Source organism: Haliotis rubra, unplaced genomic scaffold, assembly GCF_003918875.1.
Source record: "Haliotis rubra isolate DU_JTF1 unplaced genomic scaffold, ASM391887v1 Scf15, whole genome shotgun sequence".
In the NCBI taxonomy this organism is placed as follows: domain Eukaryota; kingdom Metazoa; phylum Mollusca; class Gastropoda; order Lepetellida; family Haliotidae; genus Haliotis; species Haliotis rubra.
The window spans coordinates 3631388-3650618 of NW_025765447.1; the positions used below are offsets into that span (position 1 = coordinate 3631388).

Genomic DNA, 19231 nt, shown 5'->3' on the forward strand with positions numbered 1-19231 from the left:
TAATCCTTGATCCCAGTACTAATAGCTGCATGGAAGAATGGAAAAGTTATTATGGTAAGTGTCGATTCATTTCAGGATGAAAACTATGTCAGTGAAAACGTTAAGAATCCTTGACACGCTTTTAAGAATAAGTGAAACCATAAAAAAATCAAGAAAAAGAGTGAGTAATAATTATTACATGATACTGTACAATAGCTCCCTTACGTAATTTGATATAAATCTGACGCTTTTACGAATTGTGAAATTTTAAACCCCCCAAAATATGAGTAATAATTGTTACATAATCATATACAATAGCTCCCTCAGTAATTTGATATAAATCTGACTGTAAATTAATTCAAGTCTAACCTTTGAACTCTGCATTAGTTAAAGGATAAAGTGTTGAGTAGATTACATCTGTGAGGTCATGTTATCACTACACTGGCCTTGACATTAGGTTCAAGAAGGTGTAACTGGTTTATCACTGACTTGGATATTGCTGGACTCTCTCTGCCAGTCACTAAAGGTAGTTATCATCCGATTGAAGACACAATATGGCTGTATATTGCCCCAAGTGCCTTCAAGGATTGTTGACATATCAACGAACTTTGCCTTTACTAAGTGTGAACTTGATATCTATGTCAAAGCATTATTTTGCTCAGTGTGTTGGGGTGTTGTTTCGTCTGGGGCAGATCTTAAGGTCGCGCAATTGATTGTACAGAGTTGCCTCCCTTTGGATGCCAGCAACCTGTGATCATAGGTTCAAACCCAATATTTATCCCTGATGTGTTTCTAGGTTTGTCAACCCCAGACCTCCACTCAGGGGTCTCACCAAAGTGGTTGGGACAGTGGAGTAGCCTAGTGGTCTAAGTGTTAACTTGTTCCACTGAAGACAGAGTTCTATTCCCCAAATGGGAAGAATGTGTGAAGGCCATTTCTGGTGTCCCCAGTGTAGCGAATTTGCTGGAATATTGCTCAGAGTGTAAAACCTGACTCACTCACCCGTGAAGATCCGCGTCAGGTGGCCAGGTTTGCTTGCTTAAGTGGGGTTGGGTATTGCGAACATTTTCGTATTGCGATATATTGTGATATGTGTTGGTGTATTGCAATATGTATTGCAATATATATATTGTGAAAGTGTAACACATGTTTAAAATTAGCTCTTTCAACACCAGTCAACCATAGACTTTTACTGCCATTTTTTATCATATTATTCAAATAATACAAATACAATTTAAATAAGTTATTTTATCAATGAAAATGAAGCTTACACATTATAAGTGTTTTCAGACATTGTGAAAAGTGATAGATTTAATAAATGAATCATATGTTAGGTAGGTTCCTAAAATTATATGTCATTTTGATGTGACTACTGCCTGGCCAGTTTACTGGCCTAAGGTGTCTTGGTCGATTTTCTGGCCTGTGGTGTTGAATGGGTTAACTAAAGTAATGAAATTACTGTCTTCCTTTCTTTTTGAAACAATGCCACTGGCTACTGTCAGGACACATATGTGATTAACAAATAAACATTCTCAAAACTATTAATGTATCAGAATATAAAGGAAATACAAATGTTATTAGTATTTTTTACTACATCACGCAAATTACCGATCACGGTCACGGAAATTGCTGATCATATCAGGTCAACCGGTTCATGAAAAATGTACCGCAGTATATCGTATTGCGATTTTTTAATTGCAATATACTGGTTAACCGTTATCTCCCACCCCTACTGGCTAGGTTGACACATGTCATTGTGTCTCAATTGCTCATGCTGTTGATCACTGGATTGTCTGTCCCATACTCGATTATTTACAGACTGCTGCCATATAGCTGGAATATAGCTGAGTACAGCGTAAAACTTAACTCAGTCCAGTACAGGAAGATAGGTGGGGTAACCTGCTGATTAAAGCATTTGCTCGTCACAGTGAAGCCCCCGATTCAATTCCCCGACATGGGTTCAATGTGTGAAAGCCGTTTCTGGTGTTGGTGGAATGTTGCTAAAAACAGCATAAACCATACTCACTTGCTCACTCACTAAAGCAGTAAACGTCTATGACCTGCTTCTCCCTGTATATCACTCAGTTTAATTTTTGTTTAATTCATTTGATGTTTGTTTTGTTGTTTAATGCCACACACAGCAATATTATGGCGGAGTTCTGTAAATATTCGAGTCTGGAGCAGACAATCCAGTCATCAGCAGCGATGAGCATTGATTTAATTCATTTGAAGGATAATACGGTTGCAAGATGGTATTCTGTGTTTCTTGTCATTATTTCAGAGTAAAGTGTGTGTGCATGTTGCATTTTAATCATCATCATATAATGTCAGGGATGTGTCAGTGTCAAGTTACAATTTAATGGATGACATATCCTAAAAATTATTTGTGTAGTGTGCTCAAATGTTTGGTTGCTTGTTTATTTTGTTTATTTTGTTGTTGAACGCCACTGAGGAACGTTTTATATATAAACTGCATGATGGCGGCCTAACTTGATCAGGTGATCCGGTTGTTGATATTGTGAGCACTGATCCACGCTGTCTGTGTATGAGGACATGCAATCAACCAAGTGATTCACTTTGAGTCTGACCTTCCACTGATAAATAATCTCTTATGACCAACATAGGTTGCCGGAGATGTGTTCTGACCTGGAAAGCCACAGGGCAATAGCTGGAATACTTGCACTTCAGTAGACAGTGGAATACAAGTCCGCAGTAAATATAATCTGATTCTGGTAAATAATGTTGCAAAACTATGAAAGAATAAAACATGTCACCAAGTTTTTAGATTTCATGGGATGCACTGTTTCAGGTTAATCATAGAGTATGTGTTACAGAAATAAATGTGATGACTGTAATTAAGTGAGATATTTAGATGACTGAATGATTCCTATTTTCCTGTCTTCATAGGTGTACTCCTCATCCAACAAATCTGCAGCTCTTTTGGATGTGGTACATGTTATGTAAATAGACTTTGAATGAAACCAACTGGTTATTTAAAATTTATCCAGGATTTCAAAGAAATGTCTAGATTGCCTCAACGAAAATAAGGGATTGTTCTATGCTCCATATGAGTTTAAAGAATTTAGATGTTGACTCTGTTCTATGTTCAGTGACACTACTGCTCGTAAATGTCGCTTACAGGTATTGTCTTGAAGGTGATACAATATTGATTGATGAAATGCATCTTTTCAGACCATGTCAATTAAAGAAAAACTGCCATCATTTCTGGATGATATTGAGAAGGACTTGGATCGTACAGTTAAATTCTGGCTGGAAAACTCTCACGATGATGAATTTGGGTTAGTATTTGCATCAGGAATGATGTAGATGATGTTGTACATGGTGTTGAGAGTCATGTTGTAGATGATGTTGTACATGTTGTTGAGAGTGATGATGTGGATGATGTTGTACATGATGTTGAGAGTCATGCTGTAGATGATGTTGTACATGATGTTTAGAGTGATAATGTGGATGATGTTGTACATGGTGTTGAGAGTGATGATGTGGATGATGTTGTACATGGTGTTGAGAGTCATGATGTAGATGATGTTGTACATGATGTTGGTCATGCTGTAGAGAGTGATGTTTTGTAGATGATGTTGTACATGGTGTTGAGAGTGATGATGTGGATGATGTTGTACATGGTGTTGAGAGTCATGCTGTAGATGATGTTGTACATGTTGTTTAGAGTGATAATGTGGATGATGTTGTACATGGTGTTGAGAGTGATGATGTGGATGATGTTGTACATGATGTTGAGAGTGATGATGTAGATGATGTTGTACATGATGTTTAGAGTCATGCTGTAGATGATGTTGTACATGATGTTTAGAGTGATAATGTGGATGATGTTGTACATGGTGTTGAGAGTCATGCTGTAGATGATGTTGTACATGATGTTTAGAGTGATAATGTGGATGATGTTGTACATGATGTTGAGAGTCATGCTGTAGATGATGTTGTACATGATATTTAGAGTGATAATGTGGATGATGTTGTACATGTTGTTGAGAGTGATGATGTGGATGATGTTGTACATGGTGTTGAGAGTCATGCTGGAGATGATGTTGTACATGATGTTTAGAGTGATAATGTGGATGATGTTGTACATGTTGTTGAGAGTGATGATGTGGATGATGTTGTACATGGTGTTGAGAGTCATGCTGTAGATGATGTTGTACATGATGTTTAGAGTGATAATGTGGATGATGTTGTACATGGTGTTGAGAGTGATGATGTGGATGATGTTGTACATGATGTTGAGAGTGATGATGTGGATGATGTTGTACATGGTGTTGAGAGTGATGATGTGGATGATGTTGTACATGGTGTTGAGAGTCATGCTGTAGATGATGTTGTACATGATGTTTAGAGTGATAATGTGGATGATGTTGTACATGGTGTTGAGAGTGATGATGTGGATGATGTTGTACATGGTGTTGAGAGTGATGATGTGGATGATGTTGTACATGGTGTTGAGAGTGATGATGTGGATGATGTTGTACATGGTGTTGAGAGTCATGCTGTAGATGATGTTGTACATGATGTTTAGAGTGATAATGTGGATGATGTTGTACATGGTGTTGAGAGTGATGATGTAGATGATGTTGTACATGGTGTTGAGAGTGATGATGTGGATGATGTTGTACATGGTGTTGAGAGTGATGATGTGGATGATGTTGTACATGGTGTTGAGAGTGATGATGTCAGGATGATGTACATGGTGTTGCGAGTCATGCTGTAGATGGTGTTGTGCATGTTATTGAGAGTGATGATGTAGATGATGTTGTACATGGTGTTGAGAGTCATGCTGTAGATGATGTTGTGCATGGTGTTGAGAGTGATGATGTGGACGATTTTGAGGGTAATGTAAATCTGTGATGATATTCTGAGTGACCATGAATTGAAGCTTTGTTCTTACTTCAGAGGCTTCTTCATCTGTCTCGGTCCGGATGGCCGTGTGTTTGATGAAACTAAATATACCTGGCTGGAGTGCAGACAGGTAATGCTAGGTGTTTTGTTCAGTAATATTGTGTAACACAACAAGCCATGACTTGTCATATTGCTTCATAGTTGAAACAAATGTGAGATGATGTCATCCAGTACAAATTGATTATATGAGATTTAAATGTTTTCTAAATGTTTTTTGCTTTGTTATCTCTGATCAAATGACAATGACTAGTATATAACTTCCCTGCTTGAAACTGAATCTTGAAACTGAATTGTCTGTTCCAAGTGGATATTTTCAAAGTATAATTACCAAGCCTTTTGCAAAGACCTACAGCAATCATTCTGAAAGGACAAAATCCATAATTTCTTCCAGCTCACTGGTATACTCCTAATATGTTATAGGGGTACACTGATTTTATGTAAATTAGGGGGCATGGATGGCACAGTGGTATTTTAGATACTCAGCATAAATTCCACTTTACTTGAGGCTTCATGAGTAAATTAGGCCACATGGATGTAAATAATCGAACTTGGACCAGACAATCCAGTGATCAACAGCATGAGATTCTCGGATGACATGTGTCAACCAAGTCAGCGAAACTGACCACCGATCCCTTAGTCACCTGAGGCTATCATGGGTTGCTGACCTATTCTACCCCAGATCTTCACGGGTGTGAGGCTTCATGAATCTTTAGTAAGTCACAATGTTGCAAAATCAGGGTTGCTGATGTCATTCAGTCTTTAGCCATGGAAAGGGCTGATGATAACTGCTATATAAATATCCCAGATTTCCCAGACTGTACACTCTTGTGTCTGTGAGAGGTATGCCCATATTTGGGTATGATAAATGCCTATAATCTGTATCACTATTTGCCTTTTTCTGGTATTAAGCTGACAATATTGCAGTGATATGACTGAAATACTGTCACTGGCATACTGTGGCATATACTGTATAGGGTCGGTCAAAAAGTACTCGGCCTAACAATATTCTCGATGTCCAATGTTTGAAATTTTAGCTCCCATTTTATTTTAAAGAAATCATTAGCAAAGCAATTTCCAAAATTTCACATATGTGGGTGATGTGGTTAGCGAGGTATTAGTCATCCCAACACATTGGGGTATAATATTTCTGAAAAAGTTGGAGAACATGAAAAACGATCTGTCATTTGGTACCTCTTGGATAATGGCATGCCCTCAGATAATAGCATATAAGATATGTTCATTATAGTCTGTATGAAATAAGGCCCATCCGACCACCCGAGACGGGCTAGATTTCTGACGGACGGTCTAAATTTACAATTAGCCAGCCCGATGGTCTGGTAAAATCTGAGTAAATTCACCATATCTTGGAGTCTGGTCTGGTTAAATCCATTTTGGGCTGGTAACATTTTGAAGTTATCAGTCCTGATGTCTGGCTGTGTTTTTTAACACTGGTATAGTATTGGAAAGAACCACTAAACTTTGTTTTGATTTACTCTTTTAACCATTACATATGAAAGATTTGTGGTTAGTCTTATCTGACACGGAACACCAAATTTATTCTTTAAAACTTGTGGTTAATTAATATCCGGCGATTAAAAGTGGCCAAAATTAAGCCTGCTTCCTCTGAAAGCCCGCCAAGCGAAACCACAGACGGAGTTCACGTAACTCTGTCTAGCCAGAGCACTGACAGTGGCGTCATATGAGGAGCGATTTTCAGTTAGTTGTATAGAAAATGTGTATGCGCTCATCATTTTGATGATTTCTCGACATCAACGGCGACATGCCGAATCGTTGCTTTGTCGTCAATTGCTCCTAGGGTCGAGGCGATGGTGTCCCCATGCACAGATTTCCACAGGACCCGCAGTTAGGTGCTAAATGGGTTATGTTTGTGAGTCGCGAAGGCTGGCGTTGTGGAAGCCTGAAGCGATATCTTACTTGTGTTCAGATCGCTTCCACGGAAGTTAAAGAATCAAAACTACTTACTAGTTGTAGTAAAATATGCATATGATTGATGACCATAAAGATTTTCTATGACACAACTTGTAACATAGCGATTTCTTCCTCGGAAGTGAGGTTGTGGTCGAGTAACAATAATATTGTAAGTAGTATTATATTGACACCCACCTCGCTGCCACGAGAGAAATTGTTATGATATACACTATGTCATGCAAAATCCTATTGGCCATCAATAAAATACATATTTTACTACCAGTAGAAAGTAGTTTTGATTTTTATAACTTCGGTGAAAACAAACCTAAATACCATTTATCCTCAGACTGGCGGATGTTCCCGACAGAAGCGCCGCCATTTTAAAAAATAAAAAATCTGTTAGAATTAATGAGATTATAGTTTGTTTTCATCAAGTTAGAAAATCAAGACTACTTTCTACTCGTTGTTAAATATGTATTGGAATCATAACCAAACGGATTTTGCATGACACAACTTATAACATAACGATTTCTTCCCGCGAGGCGAGGTGGGGTCGAAGTCACAATACTACTGCGATAAATTTCTTGCTACATTCCATGGTTAATGTCCACTCACCAGTATGTAGATACTAGTCAATGTGCGTCTTTATATTTGGTCTTATAATCCTAATTAGTTTATTATCACACTTGTATGCATTTTGAAACTAAATAAAAGCAGGCGATCTGCTGATACTTATAGTGAATTTATAACAGAACTGTAATATCTAGACATTTTATAGTTTGCCAATGTGAATCATAATTCGCACACACACACCCTAGTGCATGTTGTCTGTCTCATTACACTTCACGGTGAAAACAATGATTCTGTTGAATGCTACGACAAATGAATAAAAACAAAATGCAAATATTAAAATTAAAACAGATTAAAGTTATAGGAACAATATCAGGCCATTACCTTGTTCGAGGAATGTATCCATCAATATCCACAAAACTGTTCCAAATGATGTGTCTTTTAACAGTTTAATATACGAAAAAGTGATAAATCTTTTCAGGTATTGGTGTATAGTCTCATTGGTCACCCAAGATAGCACACCTGGCAACTAATTGCATAATGTCCGCCTTTCTTTAAAACAGTAATTTAGTTAGCCAATAATGGGCAATCAATCAATGTATTGCCGGTTAATCCTTTGAAAGAAGGGCGTTGTTTTACATGAACACCGACCACGACAGAGTGTATTCAGTATAGATTAGTAAATCTACATACATAAACACTACCTTTTGACAATTCCGGCTGTGTAAGATAAAAGTAATTAATCAATCAGCGTGTTATCGGTTAATCCTTTGATCGATGTTTATAATGTTGAATATTTACTCAGACACAAGAAATGCCAAATGGGAACCTTTGTCGGGTAATCTAAGTGTGTTACCACTAATTATACCTGTTATAAATTCATTAACTGACCATCAAGTGAATGATGACAAATAACATGTGTAGGTTTATACCACCTAACACGGGTTACAACGAGGGAGTATTAATTGCTGTATTGCATGTGAAAACTTATGGGCCGACACTGTTTTGAGAATACAAACAGATTTTTACATGACATGATTAAATATCGAGGTAAAACAACACAGAAATGGGATCAATTTGGATCAGTCATTATACAAATAGGGCCTAACGACACCAATCGATTTTGACAGAATCGTCTATGAAAACAAGTTGTAACTTCGGAAACTAGGCAAAGCAGGAGACAAAATTAAATGACAGTAGATTGTGAGAACATATAGCTTTCATTTTCCACAACAATTGTCACGATTTCAGGTTTATACAAGCCTGTAAACACGATAATTTACCCCTAAAATGTAGATGAATTCTGCATCGGCTCTCAAAGCTATTCCTCATATGGCGTCACAGAGCGCCCGCTCTGATTGGTTGAAAGTTTTACGTTTTCATTTATGGTGAGAATGATTGCACTGTTGTCAAAAGGTCGATTTAAGTCAATTAAAGGTCGAAATGAGTAGTTTTAATGGCCGGGGTTTCATTTATAACGATGCCAGTTAGTGATTTATGTATTTGTACCCCTAGGGTTTATGTGACAGATTTTGCTTTTTGGGAGTACCAAGATAAAAAGTCAAACAAAATGGGGATTGTTAGGCTGGAACATAGCAAAACCAATTTGCTCGAGGTTGACAGATAATGTGTAGAAAAATAAACATTAAAACAGCTGCATTTGTATCAATGTTTAGGTGACCCTCGTATCAACCTGAAAATGTACTTATTTTTAAACTGGTAATTACCTGATTGGTATCAATTCCCATAATGTGTAATTTATATCCCCCAAATCATCCCCATAATGTATATATATCCTCCCAAATAACACCAACCTAACATACATTCACTAATAAAAGTTTAGCTGAATTGACCGAAAGTCTACAGTAGTGCTAAAAGCAGTAAAATCATGTGGTACAGTGGGTTAATGCATGTGCAGGTATGGATGTATGCTCGGCTCTACAACGAAATGGAGAAGTATAGGAAACCACAGATTTTGCAAGCTGCAATAAAAGGTACATATTACCCAGTGACCTTCAGGTACATTACCATATATTACCATAGATACGCTGATCTCATAGTTGAGCCGACCCCCAAGTCTCCTCGGAAATAATGGTAAGCATTGTTGCCACTTCCTGTTTGGATTATGTCTTCTTTTCTGTAGATGCATAGTTTTTAGATAAGTGAACTTTATTTATTCTATCACATTTCAGTTAACAATTTCCGACTGAATATTCTTAAGATTCCACATGATACATTCCATGTCTACATCAGAGGTTTAACAGCTAGTCGAGGATGGGTGGTGGGTTAAAGTGTTTGCTCGTCATGCCAAAGGCTCAGGTTCGATTCCATTTTAACATGGGGTGTAAAGCCCCTTTCTTGTGTCATGATATTAATAAAATATTGCTGGATGCAGAGTAAAATCCAACTAACTAAAAGTCAGTTAAAATAGATAGGGTTCCCCCTGACCAGTGGACACATGGTCATGTTGTGCCAGAGACCATATATGGTCAAATATAGTCTCTGGCTGCACAGATATAATGATTATTTAAATCTCTGTAAAATCTTAAGTCATTGGGTGATAATCCAATTATGCATGCATTCCTGGAACTAAATGTCCAATTTCTTCACATCGTCTCCTTCCAGGGGCAGACTTCTTGCAGCAACATGTGAAGAACCCTGACACCATGAAGTGTTGCCTCAGTATGACCAGGGGTGGTCAGCCAATCAAAATACAGCGGACTATCTTCTCCGAGTGCTTCTATCTGATGGCAATGTCTGAACTGGCCCGAGCTACTGGGGAGGCTGTGTATAGGGTGAGTGTTGAAAACTGAGGCAACCTGACCTGTCTGAGTAAATTAAAACTTTATTTTATCACTATGGTTTATGCACAAATATTATTTCATATTTAGCTTTTAGTTACGATTTTGTATCAATATTATTTCTGATTAACAATCTCCCTAGCCAGTCCAAGTGTCAGAGGGGCTGTGTGGCATGGATGTGTGTGTGTCACAAGGATGAAGGATGGTATGGGGACTTGATGGCAAGGATGCAGGTTTGACAGTGTGTGGGGATTGGTAAGCAAGGAGAAAGCATTTTGACATGCACAGCATACAGAGATATCATATCATTCATCATATTTTAGAAAACTTCACATCTTAAATATATTTCATATGTCTTTTTTAACTTACTGACATGCAGTTTTTACAAAAACATGTGATCTTAAAAATTCTGACTCACACTTGTATTGCAGGAGGAAGCATTGGCAATGATGGACAAAATCTTGTTCTGGGTGCAGAAGGATGACTCACAGCTTGGGAAGACCCAGTTGCCTGGCAACAAACCATACGCCAGTCTCGCCAATCCCATGATGCTGTTATGCCTCATTGACCAGATGGAGACGATGGACCCAACCCTTGCAGCCACCTACAGGGACGCGCCACCTGGTGTCTCGGGGAGGTCAACAAACACATTCAGGTGAAATTTACAAAGGTTGTAAATTTTAATGGATAATTGATGCAAGACTGACATGCCCAACAAACTGACGACGTGTAACGTATGAATTTACCTTTAAGTGAGTAGCCCACTCAGCATTTTCTGATATATTTACATACGTATATTTATATATATTTTATAATTACACTTCATCTTCAGACCTTGTTTCTGTGGTTAGAGTTCTGACTAACATCCCAATTGTGTTGATCACTGGATTGTCTGGTCAAGACTTCATTATTTACAGACTTCCATCATATAACTGGAATGTTGCTGAGTAAACAAACAAACAAACAATATCATGGATGTTTACATTTTTGGTGAAACCCACAAACAGAAGTACAGTGTTGACAAGACTAGAAACATGAGGGTGAATGAGGCTTCCAACCCAAGACTGTAGGTTCCTGGCACACCACGTGGCACATCAGTCTAAGTAAACTTAGGCTCAGTATTATTCGTTACACTGCTGTACTGAGTCTAACATACAGTAGTAGAAGGTCGGGTCAGCTAACTTTTTGGACTGACCAATCTGAACACAGCTTACCAAATTGCGCAAGTTAACATTCGCACATACGGTTTGAACCTTTACCTAAAAAATTCGAACAATTCCGAATGCTATTTTCCGCACGATCGCTTCCAAGTGATACACAGGGAATGAGTAGACAGTCACTGAAAATACCATTCTTGTCAATATGCAAGGAGGTCATCTTGCGGAAATATAAGCTAGCTAATAGTAACCATGTCATTAGAAACCCCTATGCGTACATACTGCAGGCCAAATATCTGTGTTTTATGCGGATTTTCGTTCGTTGATAGATCAGTGTCAGCGACCAGGGAAGAGAAGAAAAAATCCAAAAACCGTTTTGTAAAGTCCGGCCGAACCCTAACAAGTAGTTGTTGTCTGATTGGTTAAATCCGTTCAGCCGTCTCGCGTTTGATTGGACACTCATAGGTCGCTCAAAGGTTAGCTGACGCGACCTTCTACTAGGGTTTGTTAGACTCTGAGTTTAGCAGTGTAACGAATAATACTTAGCCTAACTTTACTTAGACTGGGTGGCACTGAGGCACCTTAGTGAGCTGTATACATGAACCTTCCTTGAACCTTTGTTGAACGTTGTTTTCAGAGACGGTTCAAAGTCAACACAGAGTTTGTATTGGTCAAGAAATCCTGGAAAAGGGAAATAGCTCAAATAGATTTGGAAAACAACAGAAAATTATCACAAAGTCATATTAAGGCATAAGCAATAATATTTGAAAACAAATGATATTTTTCTTGTGATAAATCAATAATAGATAATAAATAAGCCTCAACCATTACCATTTTCATGTTTTTCTAAGTGAACATTTCCCAAAGTTTGTATTTTTCATATTTCTGTTGGTATCATATTATGGAAAACTCCTTATGGAAGCCATGGAACATGTGCCATACTTGGGCATCAACCCTTTGATCATATGGCCGTTTCAGAGAGAGGGCAGCGTTATCCTGGAGAACGTGTCTGTTGATGGAGAGGAGCTGACAGGCAGCAATGGCCGACTTATGGTGCCAGGTATATATGGGCGGTCACCTCACCAGCACAGACGGACAGAGTGGTCAGGGTCCATCAGAGAATTGGTCTTCACGAACCCATGCTTGTCGTAAGATGCGACTAACAGGATCTGATGGTCAGGCTCAGTGACTTGGTTGACACAATGCTCATACTGTTGATCACTGGATTGTCTGGTCCAGACTCGATTATTTACAGACCGCCGCCATATAGCTGGAATATTGCTGAGTGCAGCGTTAAACACCAAACAAACATCATTCCCATTCTTTGATAATCACTGGTATGTTTGGTCCAGACTTGATTATTTTCAGACTGCTGTCATATAGCTGAGATATTGTATAATATATAGAGTGTCATTAGACAAGAAACAACACTATATGTTTGGTCCAGTATTGTTGTCGTAATGTGGTTAGAATATCGATGGGGGCGATAGGGTAGAATAGTAGTTAAAGCATTTGCTTTTCATCCCGATGACCTGAGTTCGATTCCCCACATGGATACAATGTGTGAAACCCATTTCTGGTGACCCGTGTCGTAATGTTGCTGGAATATTGCTAGGTTCCCACAGTCACACGAAAAATTTTGAAAACCATAATTAACCCAAGCGTGAAACCTAGAATAGGTCCTCCGGATTATGGTTGCCTTAATTCTGTGGTTCCCACAGTCACATACAGAAAATAAAATGAAAAATTTTGAACCCTAAGTCATAGGTATCCCTATTGGTATGCTTACTCTCTTAACCCCAAGAGTTACCTCCCCTTGACATGATGTCATCCTATTGTCTGTTTGAAAACCTCACAATTTTTCTGTATGCACTACAGTCAACACGTACAGAAGTGAAGTGAAAATTTACACAGCCTTCTGCACTAAATTCATCGTAGTAGGTTAGTGGTGTCGACATTTGGTCTGACGGACAATCGTATTTATATTATTTCATGTTTTATTTTGCTTTATTTTCCCGCCCTTTTTTTCCTTAGTTTTTCAGGAAGATATGGCAAAAAACAAGTGTGTCCAATGCCAAAAGTCGTAATGTTGCTGGAATATTGCTGGACGCCACGTAAAACCATACTCACTCACTAAAAACAGAGACCATATGGTCTCTGCTAAAAATATTTTGGACCATAATATTTCACAACATTTACTCTCACTCAATGATCTAGGTCATGCGATTGAAGCTGGTTGGTTCCTCCTTCAACGGGCACTAAAATCAGGGGACACAACTCTCCAGAAAACAGCCATTGACAAGTTTATCGTCAACCCGTTCCAGACAGGCTGGGATGAGTTGTACGGAGGACTGTTCTACTTCCTGGATGTTGACGGCCTGTCTCCCACCCAGCTGGAGTGGGACATGAAACTATGGTGGCCTCACAATGAGGCTATGATAGCCTTCCTCATGGCTTACAAGGCTACGAAGGACGAAGAACATCTGCACAAGTTTCAGAGAGTCTTCAAGTACAGCTACTCACATGTAAGTCATGGTCACATTCACAAAACAATCTTAGCACTAAGCTGCTTAACATGGCGCTATTATTGCATTGCGGAATAGCCCCTAAGAGCCCTTGCTTGCATCCGATTTGAACAATATCAGGAATTTAACTAGACCTGCTCAGGTGGGTATGCCAAATATTGTCTACAGTAAATATAATTAAAATTCACTAATTGGAATTACAATTTTTTCTAATTCATGTTAATATAGATGAATAATACTTAAATTGTCAATTAGTTTGGGGGCTCTGCAGAGATTACCTGTTTTTGACTGATAACAGCTTGGTTGGTTGGTTGGTTGTTTAATGCCAGACTCAGCAATATTCCAGCTATATGGTGGCGGTCTTTAAATAATCGAGTCTGGACCACACAATCCAGTGATCAACAGCATAAGCATCAATCTCCTCAATTGGGATACCATTAGTCACATCTTACGACAAGTATGGGTTGCTGAAGACCAATTACAGGATCAATGAACAGGAAGGGTTTTTTGTGGTAACTTGAAGAGCTTATTTTGCAGTATTCAAACACAACTAGTCAGAAAATGCTGTTTTAAGGGCGAAGATGTTCTTAATATTTTCCTCCAACATAACAGTTTTAATGCAGATTTTTTATATTTTTATCATTGATCATTACGTTGAATAACTGTCATAGTACAAAGTTACAATACCTCTGAATTTTAGAAAGTGGCAACTTTTTAAAAATCAAAATTTGAACAACGTAACATTTTATTTTGTTTTGAAATTGTAATTGCAGTTGTAATTGTAATCCAGTACTCGTGGTCTGTTGTTGTTTTTTTTATCTGGTATTGTTCAATCAGCATCTTGAAGTCCCATTCCAAGTTTTAACTTCCAGATTATTTTTTCAGAGATCATTGACTTTAATCACAACATTGTTGAATTCTACATTTATTTCATCTGATTACAGTTTGTTGATCATGGCTACGGAGACTGGTTTGGCTACCTGAACAGACGAGGGGAGGTAAAGCTGAACTTCAAAGGAGGACCGTGGAAGGGTAAGTTAGCATCTGTGTCAAAGGTGCGTTCATGTTTATACATAAAGAAATCTGAGGTACCTATCAGCAGCTAGAGAATGACTTTCCTGGTGATTGCTTTTCTGTGTATTCAGGCATTATGTGACATGCACAAACCATATGTTATAACTCAAATGTTTACCAGCTTGGAGAAAATCACAAGCATAAGTATGGGGCTTACAAACCTAGAAACAAGAAGGGATTTACAGGACGCGAATTCCAGCGTCCTATACCCATAAAAATTTACAATGGATGCAACTTTGTTAGAGCATCCACAGGGACGCAGAAAAAGTCTAAATATATTTTGTAAAAAATTCGATCAAGATCACTGAGTCTGCTTCTAACCGGGGCCCCGTTTCACAAAGCTGTCGTAACTTTTCTCGTAGCATTCGTACCTCCTATGTTACAGTATAGGAGATTCGAATGCTACGAGAAAAGTTACGAGATCTTAGGCTTACGAGAGCTTTGTGAAACGAGGCCCGGGTTATGGTATCATTTGTAATTTAATTACTGTAACAATGTGATGATCATGATACACAATACAATAACAGTAGCTGAATTACAACAATATTACAACATGGTATTAATGATAATATTTAAGTGTCTGGAACCCCCATTTTGAAGTCCAGGATCCCAGAAAATTAGGAGTATTAGTCCCAGGGACTCTCAAATACACGACTCAAGATAAAATCCCTGTCTAAGAGATGCAACTCTGTACAGCAAATTGCTGCCTAGCACAACTGGTCCTCAGCAGATTGTTGTCTGTTTTCAGGCTTCTTCCATGTCCCCAGATGTCAACTGATGTGCATACAGCTCTTGAAGGACATCATAACATCTGAGAAGTAGCCTTGCACTTTTTTAACAATATTTTTAGCCTCACTTTTCCAGCACTCCAGGAAAAGGCAGTAATGTGATCATTTGAAGAAATGAATCAGAACATTCAACTTTGATCATAGATACCTCAAGATATTATGATGATTAGCACCGATTGTTTCTGTTTAAGATATACGTCAATCTTATACTGTGACTTGTATCTCACACTTGGCCAACAAAGTGTGCCAACTCAACCTTACTTGCATGAAATTTGGGGCACTGACTTTTCAAATGCATATATCCCTCAATCCTGCAGCCCAGATGCATCCCTGCTGTCATGTTTTCATTGATTGCCACGATTTTGACTGGTGTCATATCATTACACATAATGAGGAGGCTTAAAGTTTTAAGTGAATTTATTACCAACATCGAAGCCATTTTTTATCATATGCAACATTGAATCTACAAGTTTAATAAATCTAATCATTAAAAAACACCAGTACTTGTTTATGTCTCTCAGGACTCACAATCTAAATTATGTGTCCTCATTCCTAATTTGTATGTGTATAGAATTCAGTATCTTGCATCTGGTAAAGACTCTTTGTGCCGCCTAACACGGTATGCTACACTGAACTCAGGGAGAGGTGAGGTGAGATGAGATGAAATTGGGTTTAACATCGTACTTGAGAATATTTCGCTCATATGACGACGTGCATGCGTGTGTATGTGTATGTGCGGCTGCTTGTACTAGCCCAGACTTAAGCTGGTTTTATAGTGCTAGCCCACTGAGATACCATGCCGCAGTGAATCACGAATACCCCACTCAGACACATTATACTGACTCCGAGCCGACCAGTCCTTGTTGTACCCATTAATGCCGAGCGCCAGGCAGGGACCAAGAAGTACCATATTTGAAAGTCTTTTGTTATGACGCGGTCGGGGATCAAACCCGCGACCTTCCGCTCTCTAACCACTACACCACAGAGGCGGTCCGAACTCAGGGAGAGATGCTCATTCAACCAATTAAAGTTACAGAAGTCTGTGAGTTGGGTTTTAAGACGCATCTAGCAATATTCAAGCAGTATCATCAGAAATGGGCTTCACACATTGTCCCCATGTGTGGAATCGAACCTGGGCCTTCGGTGTGACGAAGGAATGCCTTAACTACTTGGCTACCCCACTGCCCCAGTTACAGAAGCGTCATTAGGACAATCCAATCATGGACTTTCACACAACATGGAATTTCCACAAAGCACCAACACACACTTTCTGTAGATAAAGTGATTTTATTGCTTAGCATACCTAATTCACCATTATAAATGCAATATTCATAATAAACTATCAACAAACACCACAGAAAGCATAAATGGGTATTAATTAACTCAAAAACAAGAGCAACCTTTTGGGCTAGTAGTATTTTCTTTTTTCAGCTCTGCAAAAGATTACTAGTCCTTAATTAACCAGAGATGACATCTCCGCTTGGTCTGTGCAATGCCTATATGGCTTCTTATACCAAACTTTAGGTTCACTGCCATTTAATACCTTCAGGTCGGTGAAGAAACATTAATACTGTTCAGTAATTTCAACATCAAAATCATCGTAAAGTACCACATCACCATTGAATTTACTGTACAGCACGTTTCATCAAGTAATATACAGTGGTTTTGGAGATATGCTCCAAACACTAGCACAATGCTCATTTTCAGTAAAATCTAACTTAATGTCACAAAAACAAAAAAACAAAGGGTAAAAAAGAATTTTTTACCCACATTAGTTTCTACCAATGGTTTTCACACCATAAGCTCCTATGCCCCTTCTGAACACCTGCAAGAAATAATCATCCAAAAGATTGATGTTTCTGAACTTGTGAAAATAAAATAAAAATATACATTAAAAATTGAAAACATTATATATATCTTGGATAGGTTACATTCTGGCATAAACCTGTCACCATGGTGATGACCAGTGTTCAACTGGATGACATGTTAAGCGAATAAATACGATACATTACAACTAGTGAAAAGGACACTTGGGATGATAACCATTATTAACTTACAGGAACATGACAGCACACAATCTCGTCTCTATTGACTGGTAAGAATAACGAAGAAGAGTAACAAAAACCCAAATTCCCATGAAATAAAGCCAACTTTCAAAGTCAAATCTTTAGTCATTAATATCAATAACGAAAATATAAATAAGGCCAGACCAATTTTATTTCTTGATTTACGGATCCACCTGTCATATTTTTTCAAGAATAAGAAAAAATATATAAATTAATTTTCGCCACTCAAAAAATAAAATCCTAATGTTTATATTGGCCTGAAATGTAAACTTACAAGAAAAACTTTTTTTAGGCCGTTTTTTTTGCCCCATATACACTTCATAAATTGCCAAAAGTAAAATACATTGAGTATTTAGAAGGAATATTACTTTGACTGGTGATTTTTTTTTTTTTTCCCTCCTGCCCTTAGGTTTTTGAGGACAAAAATCCGTAAAACAAGAAGAAAAAAATGGTCTGGCCTAATGAACATTTGTTGCAAGTAGCCCGATACTAAAGTAGATAAGAGTGAACAAGCCATCAATGGCAATTAACACTGTTGTGCAGAAATGGAATTCCGCTGTGCTGTCTTCAGATTGTGTGTTATGTGTTAAGTCTCCAGCCGTTGTTGATAATTCTGTTGCCATCAAGCTGTTTTTCTATTGCAACCTCATATGTATAACAGCTTGCACCAAGTGCATGTTAATATTTTGTTGTTCAGAGAACACAGACTTCAGTTTGAAAAGTGTTCAGTAACTGAATTGGAACAGTCACTGTTGACTACACAAATGGTGATTTACTGACTTACTATTCATATTATGAAGGAAGATAAAATTTTAATTTTGTCAGACCCAGAACGATCCTGTTATTATGATGTTCTATATCATCAAGTGTGAGTGAGTGAGGCTTAACGCCGCCTTTAGCAATATCACGGCAGGGGACACCAGAATGGGCTTCACACAGTGTACATATGTGGGGAAATCGAACCCAGGTCTTCAGCGTGACGAGCCAACGCTTTAACCACTAGGCTACCCCTAAATCATCAAGACCTACATGTAACTTTATATTGAGCAGCAGGTGCAACCTGATGTTGTCTTGTGCAACAGTGTCATTACCTGAGGTTGCACTGGGTGTAAGTAGGTTTCATTTCCTTAAGTCAAGACTTGCTGTTTTGTCAATGTACGGCCCTGTATCTCCAGAGGGGATCTCCTACACTGATCTAACATTAATCTCTTATTTTGTAGTTTCAGGTTGATCCAGTTCTAAATGCATAAAATAAGCCCTCACAGCAAATGCAAACTACAAGCATATTTCCACATTTCTTTATGTGGCATTTAACTGACAGTGTGGAGTTTGAATCCTGCAAGGGACTAAGCCAAACAAAGGTACTACAATCTGTTCTGTAAGCCCAAATATAAAGAATGTCATATTTGA

The 19231-nt window shown here is 38.2% G+C and overlaps 1 protein-coding gene across 1 annotated transcript; it reads left to right on the forward strand.

Moving 5' to 3' along the window:
* Positions 1–1878: 1878 nt before the first annotated feature.
* Positions 1879–16252, forward strand: LOC124270211 (N-acylglucosamine 2-epimerase-like). The gene is given in 11 exon segments (XM_046705248.1): positions 1879–2691; positions 3172–3278; positions 4906–4981; positions 9329–9404; positions 10036–10205; positions 10643–10823; positions 10826–10866; positions 12347–12428; positions 13586–13893; positions 14838–14925; positions 15716–16252. Coding segments are annotated over 10 exon segments (1200 nt in total). The 5' UTR covers positions 1879–2691; positions 3172–3174; the 3' UTR covers positions 15790–16252.
* The last annotated feature ends 2979 nt before the right edge of the window (positions 16253–19231 follow it).